The sequence below is a fragment of the Dermacentor andersoni genome, chromosome 9 (genome assembly GCF_023375885.2).
Source record: "Dermacentor andersoni chromosome 9, qqDerAnde1_hic_scaffold, whole genome shotgun sequence".
In the NCBI taxonomy this organism is placed as follows: Eukaryota; Metazoa; Arthropoda; class Arachnida; order Ixodida; family Ixodidae; genus Dermacentor; species Dermacentor andersoni.
This window is the reverse complement of record NC_092822.1, coordinates 16809856-16825019: the sequence shown is the minus strand read 5'-3', so window position 1 is coordinate 16825019 and position 15164 is coordinate 16809856. Positions and strand designations below refer to the sequence as shown.

General features: G+C 47.5%; 1 protein-coding gene across 8 annotated transcripts in view; it reads left to right on the top strand.

Moving 5' to 3' along the window:
- The window catches only part of Pfrx (6-phosphofructo-2-kinase/fructose-2,6-biphosphatase), a 145091-nt gene that overhangs the window by 50550 nt on the left and 79377 nt on the right, over positions 1–15164 (top strand). For 2 of the 8 annotated variants that reach the window (XR_008611641.2, XM_050174843.3), the window contains exon 1: positions 8931–9880. The exons of 2 other annotated variants lie outside the window; for them this stretch is intronic. Coding sequence is in view for 5 of the 6 variants with exons in the window: in XM_050174843.3 (XP_050030800.2) it covers positions 9157–9880 (724 nt within the window). In the remaining variant the exon portion in view is untranslated. Of the gene's footprint in view, positions 1–8926; positions 9881–15164 lie in introns of those variants that run through there. 4 more of the 8 variants (XM_050174847.3, XM_050174841.3, XM_050174839.3 and 1 more) reach the window with 4 other exon arrangements.

Here is a 15164-nt window from a genome sequence, read left to right as displayed (position 1 = left end):
GACTAACATTTCTGGTTACGCGGTTACAACTTGTACGCAGTGCGGTCTCCACATCAGAAATTTCACTATATCGTGCGATCTTGTATACTGTTTATTTGCAAATTTAAGCATTTCTTAATGCACCGTCTAGGCATATCTACCTTGCTGACCTGCTGTCGTCCCAGCAAAGTTACATTCTGCATGTAGTAGTGGCCGTAGAGTGTGTGCATAGTAAGCCTGATGTCGTGATTGATAAGGCCAGTTCCAGTGCCTCCAGGTTTACTTAAACAGTGCGAGATTCGTGTGTGTGTGCGTTAACTAAAGCTTCTTATTACACACAGTGTTATCATGTTCATTGCCTTACCATGTGCGCGTATCGGAAATGGCTGTGTTTAGCCTCAGTTAGCTTTCTGGTGCGTGGTAGCCTTTAGTGACGCTTGTTTCACGTTGGCGCGCCCCGCGCCACTTATCATGTCGTGCTGTTTGCACAAATTCTCGACTTCCTTTTTTTTTCTTTTTTGGCGCTGAGATAAGTAGTATGGCTGTGACGTGAATTTAAGACGCGGAGTAGGGTGGTGGTATAGCTCATAAATGATCGGCGAGAAGTCCTTGAACGAAAAGGACAACTGAAACGCTTCTAGTTCCACGAGTGTATCCTTGTTATGCACGGCTGCTTTTCAGCACGACGAGTCGCTGCAAACTTGTTCAACATTTACTCGTTTCAACCATACGATGAAAATTTCGTCCAGGTCCGCGAGTCTCGGAAGAAATAGCTATGCAAAGCGCGACCTTGCAGCGAGCGGGGAGTCGGAATCCGATCTCGAGATAAGCATAACAGAACCCGACTTCGCGGTGCGTCGCTTTCGCTCGTTCGAGGCCCACACTTATTGCGCCGGCTGTATCGTGAGCGGGGGGTACAATTTACGCGTCGATCGCGCGTGTACGTGTGTGCGGTCACGTTGACTCAACGTGACTTGCGTGGGCCCTGCAGGCTTAATTTTCCCTTCCATACCGCCCTCTGTAGTAAGCAAACGTGGTAGTGGCAAGGGTCAGGGTAGGAGGAAGAAAAATATATGACATATTGTGCAGTGTAATAAAGTAAATAAATACATAAATAGATTCTGTGGCACATAACCAGTGACCCAATTAAGTTGTTGTCTACTCCGCGAGACAGTAGCCGCAAAGAAGGAGGAAGTCCATCAGTGGACTTGTCCATTTCGTCTGCTGCTGAAGTTGTGATTGGCTGGGGGCTCCTGTCTCCGTCTCACGGGTATCCCTGCCCAGTCAGTCAGAACTTCACCAGCAGACGGAATGGACATGTCCTCTAGGTGGCCACTTACAAAATACCCCCTTCCCCCGACAACCTTATAGGAATAATCGCAGGACTTTGCTTAATTATTGCACACCATCCGAATAGACATGCGGTTCGACATTCCATTGAACGTGAACGCGAGTAATATAGTTAGCTACCTTGACAAATAAGGGCGCAGATGGAATCGGCTAGCAGCGAAACAGTGTCTGTGCTTGCTAATTGCTCCGCGTTAGCATTGCGACACCGCCCCACTAATACTTTCCCTGCTAACCGCGCGCATATGAGAGCAAGTTTCCTTCTCCCTTTGATGAGCATGGTTGCCATAACTCCTAATTAACATATCCGATTGCGAAGTATATATATATATATACTTTCCCACTTTCTTGCTGCTCCTCCTGGAGAAAAAAAAAAAGGTTGCCGGAGTGGAGCTGCGCGTCACTACACCCTCGTAAGCTACGTTTACATGCACGGGTTCCGAGGACAAAGCCGAGACGAGTTGACTTGTTGCGTTCATGTGAACGCCGTATACCGCGTCGTGTCCAAGGTGCGCCGGGTAGGTTTCAGTCAGCGCGACTCCTGGGAATGTGTTGACTCGATCAGTCGACTTGCTTTGCAAAGTGCACGTAAACTTGGTCGGGGTATACGCTCGGGTCAGCCCGACTTCCGACTCGACCCCTCTCGCGTCGAATTGAGTCAAACGATGCTCGATCGTGTAAAACAATGAACTGTCGTATTTGTACGGGATAACGGTAAGGGCACGCAGTTGGCTGTCTTTGCTGAGTCCCGATGCAGTTGAACTTCGAAATTGTGCGCCCGAATAAATAGTGCATGTACACGCAGAAACAAATAAAAAGAAAAGCATCTCTGATAACATCTATAGAATACTTGCATGGTCGACAATAGTATTTATATCCATGTTAAATTGTGAGCATAAACAGCAGCTGTCGGCCACGGCTCTTGTGACTTCATTGCTAGCATACTTAAGGAGGCGTACAGCATAGACGCCTCCTGCAGTTAGCCAGACATTATACTAGAGGAAACTCTGGCGCTATGTCTATAGCATGAATTAAATCATCTATATGATGGTTAGGACATGAACTTGCCGAGACTTCGTCCATCTGGTTTCAAATGACCTTGCGACGTCGCAAATTCATCATTTTGAACAAAATGCGGTATTATAATATGTGCAACGATTCTCAACTATTATGCACGTGCGTGGAGATTGCATCGCTGTATTAAAAACAGAAAAAAGAATCTGATTGTTTGGAAGTTTAGAAAGGCAAAGCGTAATAAATGACGCCACGAGAACGTCTGAAGCCACAAGCCCGAATATCGGACAAATGTGTGTGCCGAATTAACGATCGCAATACCATGGTCACCTCTTAATACTTATGTTTATTATTTTTTTTTAACAACTCGAGGTCTGACGGTCCCGATTCCCATAGACTCTTACGTCTTCGCTTTATAGAAGCGTTTTTGTTTGCTCAGAGAGATTTCCTCTCGGTGCGAGGTCTGTCCGTAGTGCCTTTGGCACTACGGCGTCGCGTCCGTGGTGCAGTTGCGGCTTCCACGCCGGCCGCCAGACGCATTAGCAGAGAGGCCCGCCGTACGCGCTGCTCGACGAAACTGGATCACCCCCGCGCCTCCGCGCTGGCCGCCCTGCGTTGTGGAACGCGGAACGCCGGAGAGCTGTCCCCCCCCCCCCCCCCCCCCCCCCCCTTGTTCTCTATTTTTCATTGAGCTCGATATTACGCGGCTCTTTCGGCGCTTTTAATTTATTCTTTCTTTCTTTTTTTCTTCCCCCCCCTCGTGCCTCTTGTCTCTATTTCATCTCCTCATCCTGCCCGCTCGTGTGTCTTTGCTGCGTCAGAAATGGGACGCGTCGGCGTTGTGCGAGGTCGCGCCGGTGTTCAATGGGTATGCCGGAAAGAAAAACAATGAAAAAAGAAAAAACGGGTGAGGGACCGCGTGCGCGATACGGAGATACGCGATCGGTGGTGGTCTTGGAATTGGAGCGGCGTGCACATATACGTGTGCGCGCGCATCAGCCGACGACATTGGAAGCCGGCCGACCGTTGGCTTTGTCGGCGACGGGCTCCCGTTACACTTTTGTTTTACGGCGACAGCTGCAGCGGCCTTCCAACTGGCTCGGGTGTGCCTGGATTCGTCATCGTTGTCGTAAAACTGTTCTTGTCGGCGCCTGTTGAAACGCTCTTTTAAACGCGCAAATTGTGCTGGGATCCTTCATACCTGCCGCATTCGTTAAGTGCTCTGCGTAGTGATGATGAGTGAAGATGACATTTGCTGACCAATGGACCCTTTCTTACGAGTTTGTTATTGTTGCTTAATAACTGCAAACTTGTGGGGCGGTAGGTTACCTGATAGCTGATTATCCCAACAGAGTTTATAGAAACTACAGCGTACGCAGATACGGCAAATACACGAGCTTAACTGTACGAAGAACGCGAAAAGATAGCCTTGACATCGCCTCCTCTATTCTTAGAGGAGGCCATGATCTGGACAAGTGTCCCACTTTGTGACGGATAGACTTCACGTTAGCGTGCGGGATCGCAGCGCCCTCTATAGAATAAGCGTTGTAGAGACTTTGCTCGACGCGGAGTGAAAGTTCACGCGAGTGGGCTTCGTTTTTTTCTTCGATGCTTGACGGTCACTGCGCATGCGTCACCAATGACACTCATTTACCAAAAGGACACGCGCATCGCGCACAGTCCGCGAGTATGCTGTTGTACTCCGATCCCTCTGGGGTGGTTAAATTCTTACGCAGATGCGTAAGACATATGCGTAAAGAGGTCCTACTACACCGCCAATGTTGGTGACTCTCTAGGAACTATATATTGCATGCTATATACTTACCCGTATATAGCCCGTACATATACTTGCCCGATGCCCGATTCTCGTGCCGAGCAAGTGAAGTGTAGGGAAATGTATATGTAGCGTGTTACAACAGATGACTGCAGATAAATCCGGGCTATAGAGGGCAGCGTCGCTGTCATTGCCGTTAAATGTCCACAAAAGGCGGGAGGCGCGGAAGGGAACGAGACGGTTGTGTCGACGCCCTGCAGCGTTTTTTCGCGCTCATGCACTCTTGCACCGCGCACCATCTGTTGCCGCTTGGGCCCTTCCGGCTGCCGAATGTTTTGTAATATCGCACGTGGGCGAAGTCAGCCAAGCTTGCAGCATATGTTACGGATTCGGTGCCCTCTTGCACGCCCAGTCGCAACTCACCGCGTGCTGCTTGTAAATAAAATGTTGCGAAGCGCAACTCGAGCTCTTCTCCGCATGTAAAGTTTATCCGAGCTTTCTTGTAGTGGCGTACATGTAGATAGAAAAAGTTTGTTCCATCTTTCCTGCTTCAGCGGTTTCATTGTGTGGCGCCTCGATGATGGGATATGAGGCGCGATATTTTATCCTTTCCTATATATATATATATTTTTTTTTTGTACAGCAGAACTTTTAGAGACGGACAGGTCAAAGAACACAGGACGAGTGCTGTTTCTATGACTCGGACAAGACTTTCGCCTGTCCGTGTCTGGATTGGTACCAATTTCCACCAATTTGCAATCCTATTAAGCGGCATTTTATGCCTGTGCCGCTTGTATAACGGTTCCAATATTTGTTGTACCACTGTGCAGCGAAAGTACCACTACGGTGGTACTTTCCATAAATTTTGAAATTCGCGCACTGCCAAGATCTTTGCTGTGAGCACTTCAGCATCAGCACTCGAATAAGGAACGCTAACGAGCAGTATTAAGTCAAGGGCACACCAAGGAAATTTGATCCTGCGCTTCTACAATATTTAGAATTTTGCTTCTATGATACAAAGTGCGTTTGTGCAATACGCAGAAATGCCCACTATTGTCGTGGGCGGAGGCTTGGCAAGTCATAAAAAGAAGAAAAAAGAAAAACCCAGCGACGGGTGGCGACGCCACCTTGGAAGTTCGCTCACCAGCCCAGCATGACGTCTTGGATTTTTACGGCGTCTCTTAATGCGAAACATTTGCCTAATTAAGGCATCTTAAATCCATCCATCAATCCATCCATCAATCCATCCATCATCCATCCGTCCAACTGTCCGTCTTAGGTCGGACGGACCTAAGACCTAAGCAGTATCTCTCTCTCTCTCTCTCTCTCTCTCTATATATATATATATATATATATATATATATATATCGTTCACCCACCATGGGAACGATTGATACGATTGATAGTGCATTCGAACCCTTTTATATCGATATAGTGCATATAACGAACTAAATGAAATACTCCTTGAAATCCCCATATAAATCCATGTATTTAAAACCTCGTTTTAACTAAATGAAATTGGCCCGCCACTAGATATAACCAACGAGATTCGTCTCCGGAATCAAAAAGTACCGGACCGTTGCGCGCCTAGCATGTCGCTTTCAAAACTCCCGCGTTCAAAACTCCCGCGCCCCCGTGTTTACGCGCGAAGGTGAGAAATATTTTAGTGCATCCACTTCTACTGCGAGGCGTGCCGCGTAGGCAGCCGCAGTGTCCGAGATCTACCTAACGCGATATAGGGAGGCGCGTCGCTTTATTCCCTGGCTTGGGAAGAAATATATTCCTAATTGTTAATGCGTTCTGCGCCACAATGCAGAAATTAGTCCGACTTGTGGAGGCACTGGCCATCACACTGATACTATACGATTTAATTGTGTAATACAACGCATACGCACTCGTACTTTCACGTACTCATTGATTTCGAAATAATTCGTTCTATAAAGACAGCATTACAGTTAAAGATATTAGGCGAGATAAAGTTTTTTTTTTATTTATTAGGAGGAGTGAATAGAGAAGTGGGGCGGTGTCCCCTATGGTTGTCCCCGGGCGAAAACTTCTGCAATCGGCTAGCTTCTGCGCCATTTCATTTCCTTGCCGTGCATCTGAGGAGGAGGCGACTTCTTTTGGCGTTCTTTTGAGTCACGCTAGGCGCGCGCACTTGTCCGAGATCCGGTGCGCGCCACCGGCGTAAGCAGGCTTCCCATTCTCGGAGGTCGTAGATTCGCTCGCAGGTTTTGGAACATCTGCGCCAGATGGCGACGCAGTCGCATGTGGCCGCTTCGAACGGAGAATCGATGGAGGCCGGCGAAGAAAGTGTGCGGCAGTACTAGTAGCATGGACGGGCTTTAGTTTGCGTTGTCACGGAACCGTACCATGCAAATTGTGGCCTCGCTTAGCCTGTGATAAATCTAGGACCACGCTTGGTGGGGTAATTTAGCGATAGACGAAGCGTGTACAAAAACGCTGTTCAGTTTAGGCTCGTCTCTTCAAGCTGTACGCTCGAGGAAGTCACGTTCGCCTTATTGGTGAAGAGGGCTTCTTAACTCTCTCTCTCTCTCTCTCTCTCTCTCTCTCTCAGATTTTGTGCCGAAGCCCCACTGCCGTTAAGTCAGCGCGTCGTCACATATTTCAAAGTATTTTTTCGTATTTCGGATCTTCGTAGTTCATTATGGGCTATTGAAACTCGCTCATTTCAGTCTCTGGCTCTGTTAGAATACAATGCAATGCGTCTTTACCGATCGAAAATTGTCTAGGCACGAGCAGACACCGTCAAAGTCTGTGACGTCACGGCGAGCTGGTGCGGCAAATTTAAGGTGGCGTTTTAAAATTAAGAAAAACACATAAAGCTCAAATAATATTTCTCTTTAGTGTCCCTGTAATTTAAGTCTCCGTTAGGCCTTTCACAAATTGTTACTCCTCAGGAATCGTTATTTTTCGCATAATTCTTCTGTCTACAACTTTATTATATTCAAAGCCTCGTTCCCACCTATGCTTGCTCTTACTTCAGTGTTACACAATGTTTTTTTCTTCTATAGTTTTAATTGTTCAGACTTCTCTATATATTTGTCTCAGCGCCTGCCAGTCAGTTTTCAATTCTTTAATGATACCACTTCGGAAACTTCGCTTCCAACTCTGTGTGTAGGTCGACGCCGGGTTAACTGACAGGCGTGCACTTAGTATGCGACAAAACGAAACATCGCATCCATACGTCGTCGACTATCACCTGTTGAATATAGTTGAAGTAGCTAGCAAATCCGGCTAAAAAAAAAAGATAGAAAGAGAAGAACCTGTTTATTAGCAATGTTGTTTATTTGGCTTTGCTTACAGTGCGCTAGTATATTTAGTTCTCTCCCTCCCTGTTTTTCTTTTCGTAGTGTTCAAGAAAGGGGCTATATGTAGCTGATTTCGTTCTCCGTAGATGACACACGACAATCGGCAGACACGAGAGTGTTGCACTGATCTGCGTGTATGATTTTTGAAACCCGGGGCGCTATTTTGGGCATCGTGAAATTTCTCCTTATTGTGGAATTCAGTAATGGCGGCATTTTAAGCCAATCAGAGAGCCTGTAACGGCCCTCTGGGCCAATCAGAGCTGTCAATGTGGCGAATTTTGCAATGTGGCGGGATTTGACAATGCCTTTTTTCGCTATTTACAAACGTAGGCCCTGGATGTCTTCCGTTTTTGCCCACTGAAGTAGCCCGATAAATTTAACGGGCAATAAATGCAGTGGCGAGTAACGAGAGTGCGTTAAAAGAGGAGGCCGCAGATTTTCAACGCTTTTTCCCTATACATAACCACTATAATTTTACAAGTTTGCCTTAGTTTACTCAAAAACTTAAATTTTGAGGCATTATGCGCCTTTTCTTTTTCTGAAAACATAAAAATTAAAGACTCATTGTGCATGGGGACAACTTAATATCACGACTTCCTTCCGCTGCAGTAGACTGGTAAGGCACTTGACCGGAAGTTTCGTGAAGCCGCACGCTCGCTCCTATTATCGCGCATGCGAAACTTCGGTTGGTGCGAAATCGGGGTTGTGGAGGTTTCTTCTTTATCGGAGCGGAGCCGTCTGTGCTCGAGCACCGGCTGCCGCGTGCCGAAGTAGCAATTGCGTTCGCTTCCATGTTCTTCGCCGGCCTACTCTTCTCCGTGGCCACGACCATGGCTTCTCGCTGCCGCACTGTGCGTTCACTCGAGTTCCTTCGTAGAACTTTGCGATTATTTTGGAATCGAAGCCAAGTTCTGGCCGTAGTAAATTATCGCCATCGTCAGCTTATTTTGTGATATCCTGAGTACGAAGGTCGGTGGCTGTTTCTATAACATTCTTCCTGCAAATTTACTTATACCTTCATGAGTCCTAGACCTCTGTCGTCCCCGATCTACCGCGTTTCGCCGCCTTTGGCACTCGAAAACTATTTACTTCGACAGGCCACTGGGGATCTTCTGTACGCATTACACGGCCCGTCCAGCTCAATCTCGTCCTCTAATAATCTCACGCAGAATAGAGAGAGAGAGAGAAAGGCAAGGAGGTTAACCAGACATCTGATTGGCTACCCTGCCAAACGGGTGGGAGGGGATGAGGTCGGAGGCATAGAAATACGTTCGGAGAGTTCACGCTCACAGTAGCAGACACATGGTGTCGGTGTAAGCGTATCCTCAAGGCCGTTGATTTCAAGAAAGTTATCAAAGATGGCGTGGCTTTCTCACATTATCGCCCACATCCGTTCGCTCTGATTCGCGTCGTAGTGGGTAAGTGTCAGGCTCGGCAGGGGGCGCGCGAACCTACGACTTCTACAAAATGGCGGCGACCTGATATCGGCAGCCTCGGCGGCAGCGCTCATCCTTCCGAGCGGAAGACGCGGCGGCGGGAGCGCGTCAAAGCCCCGCCGCGCAGCCGCCGCGCTGCGCCGCTGGGCGGGCGGCGCCGCCGACGGCAGCGGACGACAACGGCCCCCCTTCCCTCTTCGCCAGCCGGGATCCCGGCCGCGCGTCCAGTGGGCGAGGTTCGCGCCGTCGTTCGCCGCGACCACGCGACGGGGCCATGTCGACTCCCTCCGAGGGGCCGCCTGAAAAGAAGCAGTCTGCAGCGCCCGAGGATCAGCGGTCGGCGCCTGAAACGGGCCAGCAGCGACCGCCCGATAAACAGCAGCCATCACTTCAGAAACAACAGGCACCGCCTGTAAAGCGGCAAGCGCCGTCGGATATTCGGCAGCCGCCGTCTGCAAAGCGACAGGCGCCGCCTGGGAAGCCGCAGTCACTACCGGAAATCAGAAATCAGTCAGCGCCTGAAAAGCAGCAGCCAGATTCCAGTAAGCAGCAAGCGTCGTCGTTGTCTGGAAAGCCGCAGGCCCCGCCGGAAGAGGAACGATCAGAGCTCCGGAAGGAGCAGACATCGCCACGGCCTTTCCAAGGACAGCGGCAGCCGCAGCCTGCAGGGTCGGAACGCCTCCCTTCGCCGCCGTGGTCGATGTCTCGCTCGCCGACGTCGTTCGCGGAGCTCGACGACGAGTTGCCGGCGTCGTCGTCGACGTTCTTCACTCCTCCGTCCGAGATCAGGCCGGGCGCCGAGTCGACCGGGGTGACCACTCTGCTGCGCTCGCCGGCGCACATATCACACGATCAGCTGATCTCGATGGCGAAGGCGTACCGCAACTGGCCCGGGCCCACGCCGCTGCCCCACGGAAGCTACCGGCACCGCTGCCGCTATGAGTGCGTCCACTCTGGTCAGTACGGAGTGGTCTCCGTCCGGCCCAAGAACTGGCAAGGTACTCGCGCTGCCCCCCTCCGCGGGAGCGAGCGAAAAAAGAAAGATAGAAAAAAAAGGAGGGCGTAATTCTGTTAGAAACAGATTCGTGGGTTTTTGAATTTATTATTCATCTTGAAGACAAAAGAGCTAGAAGGTACAGGTACCACAAACGCCGCAACCTGCGTTTGTAGGGCGCTGGTAACATAAATAAAAATGAAGAGATAGACGGGCTTCGTTTTTCTCAGCTGATAATTATCTCTGCAGGGGTTTTCTACCACGATAATGCGCCGTTTTCTGCTGAAGAAACAAGAGTTAAGTTGTGAAACAGTATCAGGGGAGGGGGGCAGTGTAAACGAGATCGACGTTTCTAACCGGTGTAAGCAGAATCGATGTTTGTAAAGCTGTATTCACAGTCTAGCAAGCATTCAAGCCAGTATATTTTCGGCGCCCAAGGAAGACGCCTTAGAGCCCCATGTATTGAAAAAACGTTTGGAACGCGTGTCTTCGACTCGTCTCCAATCCGTGTCGACAAAACAAACAAATAAAGATGGCACCAACGCCGAAAAGAAAAGTGTATTTTTAACGCTGTGCGGTTGCGAACGGAAGAAAAACACAACGTGGGCAGAAACACGGATGCGTTTTCTTACGCACAAGCTTCAAGGAAGCGAACTCGCTGAGCTTCCAGGATGAGTGACGACCGTGCAGACGACCCAGCTGCCGCCTTGTTTTGACAGAAAATTAGTCGGCTTCGTTCTTGTCTCCATTGCTGTCTTCGCGAAGTCGTCTTTTTCACCGGCTTTGTCAGAATTTTTGGCGAGACTCGAGTTGCCCGCTGTCCACTTCGCTGTCTGTTTAGTCTACGGCGAATATTGGACCGCATCCTTTAGCGTCCTTTCAAATAAGATTATGATGATGATGATGACGATGATGATGATGATTCGAAAGCCTCTAACGAAGTCATTGTTTGGGTACCAACCAGAACGTCTAACCAGAATTATCGTCTGGAAACGTACTTAGCGTAAACAAAATTTGTGATGCACACCTTCTTATGACATGCAAGACAGCTGTCAAACTGGCTGCACGTTTTTGTTTGTACTGGCTACAGCGCACGACAGTCCTTTGTCTCGGGACGATCATTGGCGACTGCACGTAGCCTTGGATCGAGCTGTTCCCAAACCACGACTTAGTCATCTAAAGCGTTGTAGCTATCACATGTAGAGAATGCATGGGTTTGGTGCTAACCAGACTTGTTCAATCTATACTCGATCAGTCTTCACTGCATGCGGTCCATGTTCTAATTGCAGCACTTATAGGAGCACTACGTGGAACACTACGATGCAATGCAGTGATTGTTGAAGAAAATGGGATGTTTATTTTTTTAATTTATCAGCTTTGTTGTACTCCGTTTCGATTGCGGCGATATATAAAACCATAAAAGAAAACGCGAGCACGTGCTTATAACAACATATGATGGTGCTTGTATACTCGCAGTAGACATGTGACATGAATCGTTCATTTAAGAGGTGAGTAACGTTTGGCCCGTATTCCGCTGCTGAGCTGACTCGTCTGGGCCTTTGCAGAGTCGAAATGTTTGTGGGACAGGTCACTGACCCTTTATCATTTGGTATATTCAGCTCTCATACGAGTCCAGAAAAATGTTTTTAGAAATTCGCGACATGGCTAGATCCGGAGGGCGTAATTAGCCCCAAGTAGTGACAAGATTCTGGATGAATATCTCGGAGCACAGCTTTTTCTTTAAAAATCAAAACGAAATCGTTTTAGAATACGACTGTCTTCAAGAATCCGATTTTAATGTGACTGTCGTCAAGATCCCTATATTAATGTAGCCCCCCCCCCCCCCCCCCCCGCCAGAAAAAAAGAAAAAAATGAATGCTTATTGCCCGCGTAGCCATTTCAAATGCGTTTAAGCAGACTCAAATTCAAGCATGCGAAGCGTGTTTGGGTTGGTAGAGAATGGTTGTTATGAATCATGTGTCTTCTGCAGTGAACGGATATTGCTCTTTGATATTGATTCAGGTAGAAGTCACGCACGATGACTATCGAAACCGCAGTTTATTTCTATTTACAGGCTGCTTTTCTTAGACTGCACAATTTTTGGGATCGGCTGACGAAAACGCCGAGATATACCACAAAAGAATCATGAGCCGTTCCTTTCTGTGAACGTGGTTGACCAGCGAAGCTGTTTAGCACACGACACGGAGGTGACACATAACTTTGAAGAAAGGTTCGAACTAATTTATTGTCTTGGTGGGTGATCATCGTGACGAAAGTACGCACACTCATTTATTATTGTCTTAATCGGGGGTCATTATTTCACTCGCAACTGCGATCACATTCTTTGATAATGTCAAATCGATGCACGTACGCCGCTGGGTGGTCGGTTGGGCCAGATCGATCTGGCATCACAAGGGATATGTCTGCAACACGGAACGCTTAAACCGGTACCGACCAATCCACATTGAAATCACCGACAACAACGGGGGTAGAGTCATCTCAGCTAATTCACGCAAAGTGAGTAGCCATGAACCTTACGGGACTATGAGTCATTGCATTTTTTGCTTGCTTACTGGGATATGAGCCATTGATGATGACAGTTTTCGACATGCTGTTCTGTGTGTTGTATGCGTGATTAGAAGCAATTTAAGCACTGTTCGCTTCAGTTTGCTGAGTGCTTGTAGCATCTGCCTTACGGGGCTATGAGCCATTGCATTTTTTGCTTGCTTACGGGAGCACGAGTGCTTACGTTGGTATGAGCCATTGATGATGATAGGTTTTGTTAACGGAGAACAAAAATTCACGCAACCCTAGCCATATACAGTTTCGCTGTAAGACTGGGTTGACTGGGAGAAGAATGCTTCGCATTAAAAGACACTTCTGCCGATATCACGCACGGTCACGACGATAGTAGGCGCGGCGAGCTAGTACGGCACCGGCTAGGAAGACATGAAAGAAGGAAGAGAGACGGGCCCGTACCGCTTCGAGAAAGCGTGACGGTTGCTGGCTCGAGGTTAGGCGTGTCGTCCGCGCATCGATTGAGTTCGGGTCGGACGGGTGTGTGGATGTTCTCGTACTTCGATTCGGCGAACTAGTCAGTTTGGGGAGGACCAGGAGTTTCTGTCTCGAGTGGGCCCTGGTCACGCACGATCGCAGCCGCCCCAACGTGTTTCCTTTTCAAGTCGCCCTCTCTCTTGGGAGAGGTTAGAGCACGGTATATGTTCCATGTATATCGGGCTGCTCTCACGCTTGCGACATTGTTCACCGGTTCAGTTCTGTATATCTACTTCTAGCGATTACCATTTCGTATCATTTTGCCTGGTTTCTCTTATTTAATGATATTTCTTGATTACGTTGTTTCACGTGCGAGCGAGTATACCTCCGTCCTACCGGAGGCTCAGCATCCCGAGTGGTGGCCTCTCACCTATGCAGTTGTAGACGCAAACGTCTCGTGAATGCTGCTGCGTTCGTCAGCTTATAGTGTGCCTTGCACCCGCCGTCAGTGGATGTATTGCGTTCTGCTGCCGAGCACGAAGTCGCAGGTTCGATTGCCACCCGAGTCCAATGCGAGCGGAATGCAAGAGTGCTCCCATCCAACCCACCTCCCACTACAGCGCTTCATAAAAGCACACGGGCGTTACTTTCATACGTTAAACCTCACGAATAAATAAATAAATAAATAAATAAATAAATAAATAAATAAATAAATAAATAAATAAACTAGTCAATCAATCAATCATTGGTACCCGAGATCGCCAGCGCACACGGAAAATCACACCTCATGACTAGGAGGTGCGCAACTACTATTCTTGTTTTACACCGAATCGAATACGAATCGAATAGAGCCAGAAGCATATCGAAACGAATCAAATATCGAATACTTTCCTAATCGTTTTGCGAAAATTCATCGTGTGTTTTCATCATCGACCTCCATCGACACAAGGTTATTTATTTATTTACAGAATACCTATAGATTGTCATAAATTAAGGAAACAGAAAAACTCCTTTTTGCACAGATATACTCACAAAGTACTGCAGTATTATTTAGAGAAGGACATACGAGTAAAGTGAAAACAACCGTGAGATAGAGCACGTAGAATTGTTTTACAGGAGCGACGTCACAGCACATTTGACACATTTACTATATCATTTGGCAGACTGTTCCATTGTCTTATTGTTTTGTGAAATAAGGAGTAGTAAAAAATGTTTGTTCTGCAGTTACAGGCTAAGGTTTCTTGATGTTATCACAGCGAATGGATATGTAATCTGGTTCCAGAAGATAGTTGTAGCGATTTGTACCTGTTTGACTGTTGTATATCGGGTGCAATAGTTTGAGCCTTAGCTTCTGCCTACGCACATGTAGCAGATCCCATCCCAAAGTGGCCCTCATGCCTGAAACGCTAGCGTACGGGCTGTAATTATTACAAACAAACCTTACTGCTTGGTTGCGTAGTGTTCTGTAGTGTAGTGTCATTTATGTCGAGTAAAAATAACAAGGGCCCCAGTACGCTTCCCTGAGGAACACCCGAAGACGCAGTTATTTGTGAAGATTTGACGTATTTTAGGACGACAGACTGTGTTCTTCCATTTAAGTATTTTCATATTAACTTTTGAACGTTTTCATTTACATTTAACGCAGCAAGCTTTATATGTAAGAGCATATGGGACACAGTGTCGAAAATATTTTTTGAAAATCTAAAGGACCGCGTCTACCTTACTATTATTGTCAATGGTTTCGGATATGTAATGCTGGAATTCCATTAGTTGTGTGTTGTAGGAATAACCTCTTCGGAATCCGTGCTGGGAAGGTGTAAAGGAAGCATTTAAGTCAAGGAATGCAAATATGTCACTATATAAGATGTGTTCGAATATTTTGCAACATATCGGCGTTAGTGAAATTGGCCTTTAGTTTTCTCTTGAGTTTTCTATCGCCCGATTTAAAAACGAGTGTCACCCTTGCCTTTTTCCAATCATGGGGGACGAGGCCAGTTTCAAGGGAGAGCTTGTCGATCAAGCAAGCTTCTGTCATTACGCTGCGCCTTATTTAGCGTTGTTTATTGAAAGCACAAGTGGAGGTTTAGGAGCAGCCAAAAAATTTAATCGCATGGTCAGGAATACTGTTTAGCTTTAAGGGAGTGTGTCTCCCTGATTGTTGCTTGCTCCACTAAGTAACATTTCGTGCTTTATGTCTACTATGGCCGTCGGTATTAAATTTATTGCACAGTTGGGGATGTGAGGTATGCGGAACCTATTCGAAAAATATTCGTATTTACGAATATGACAATGCA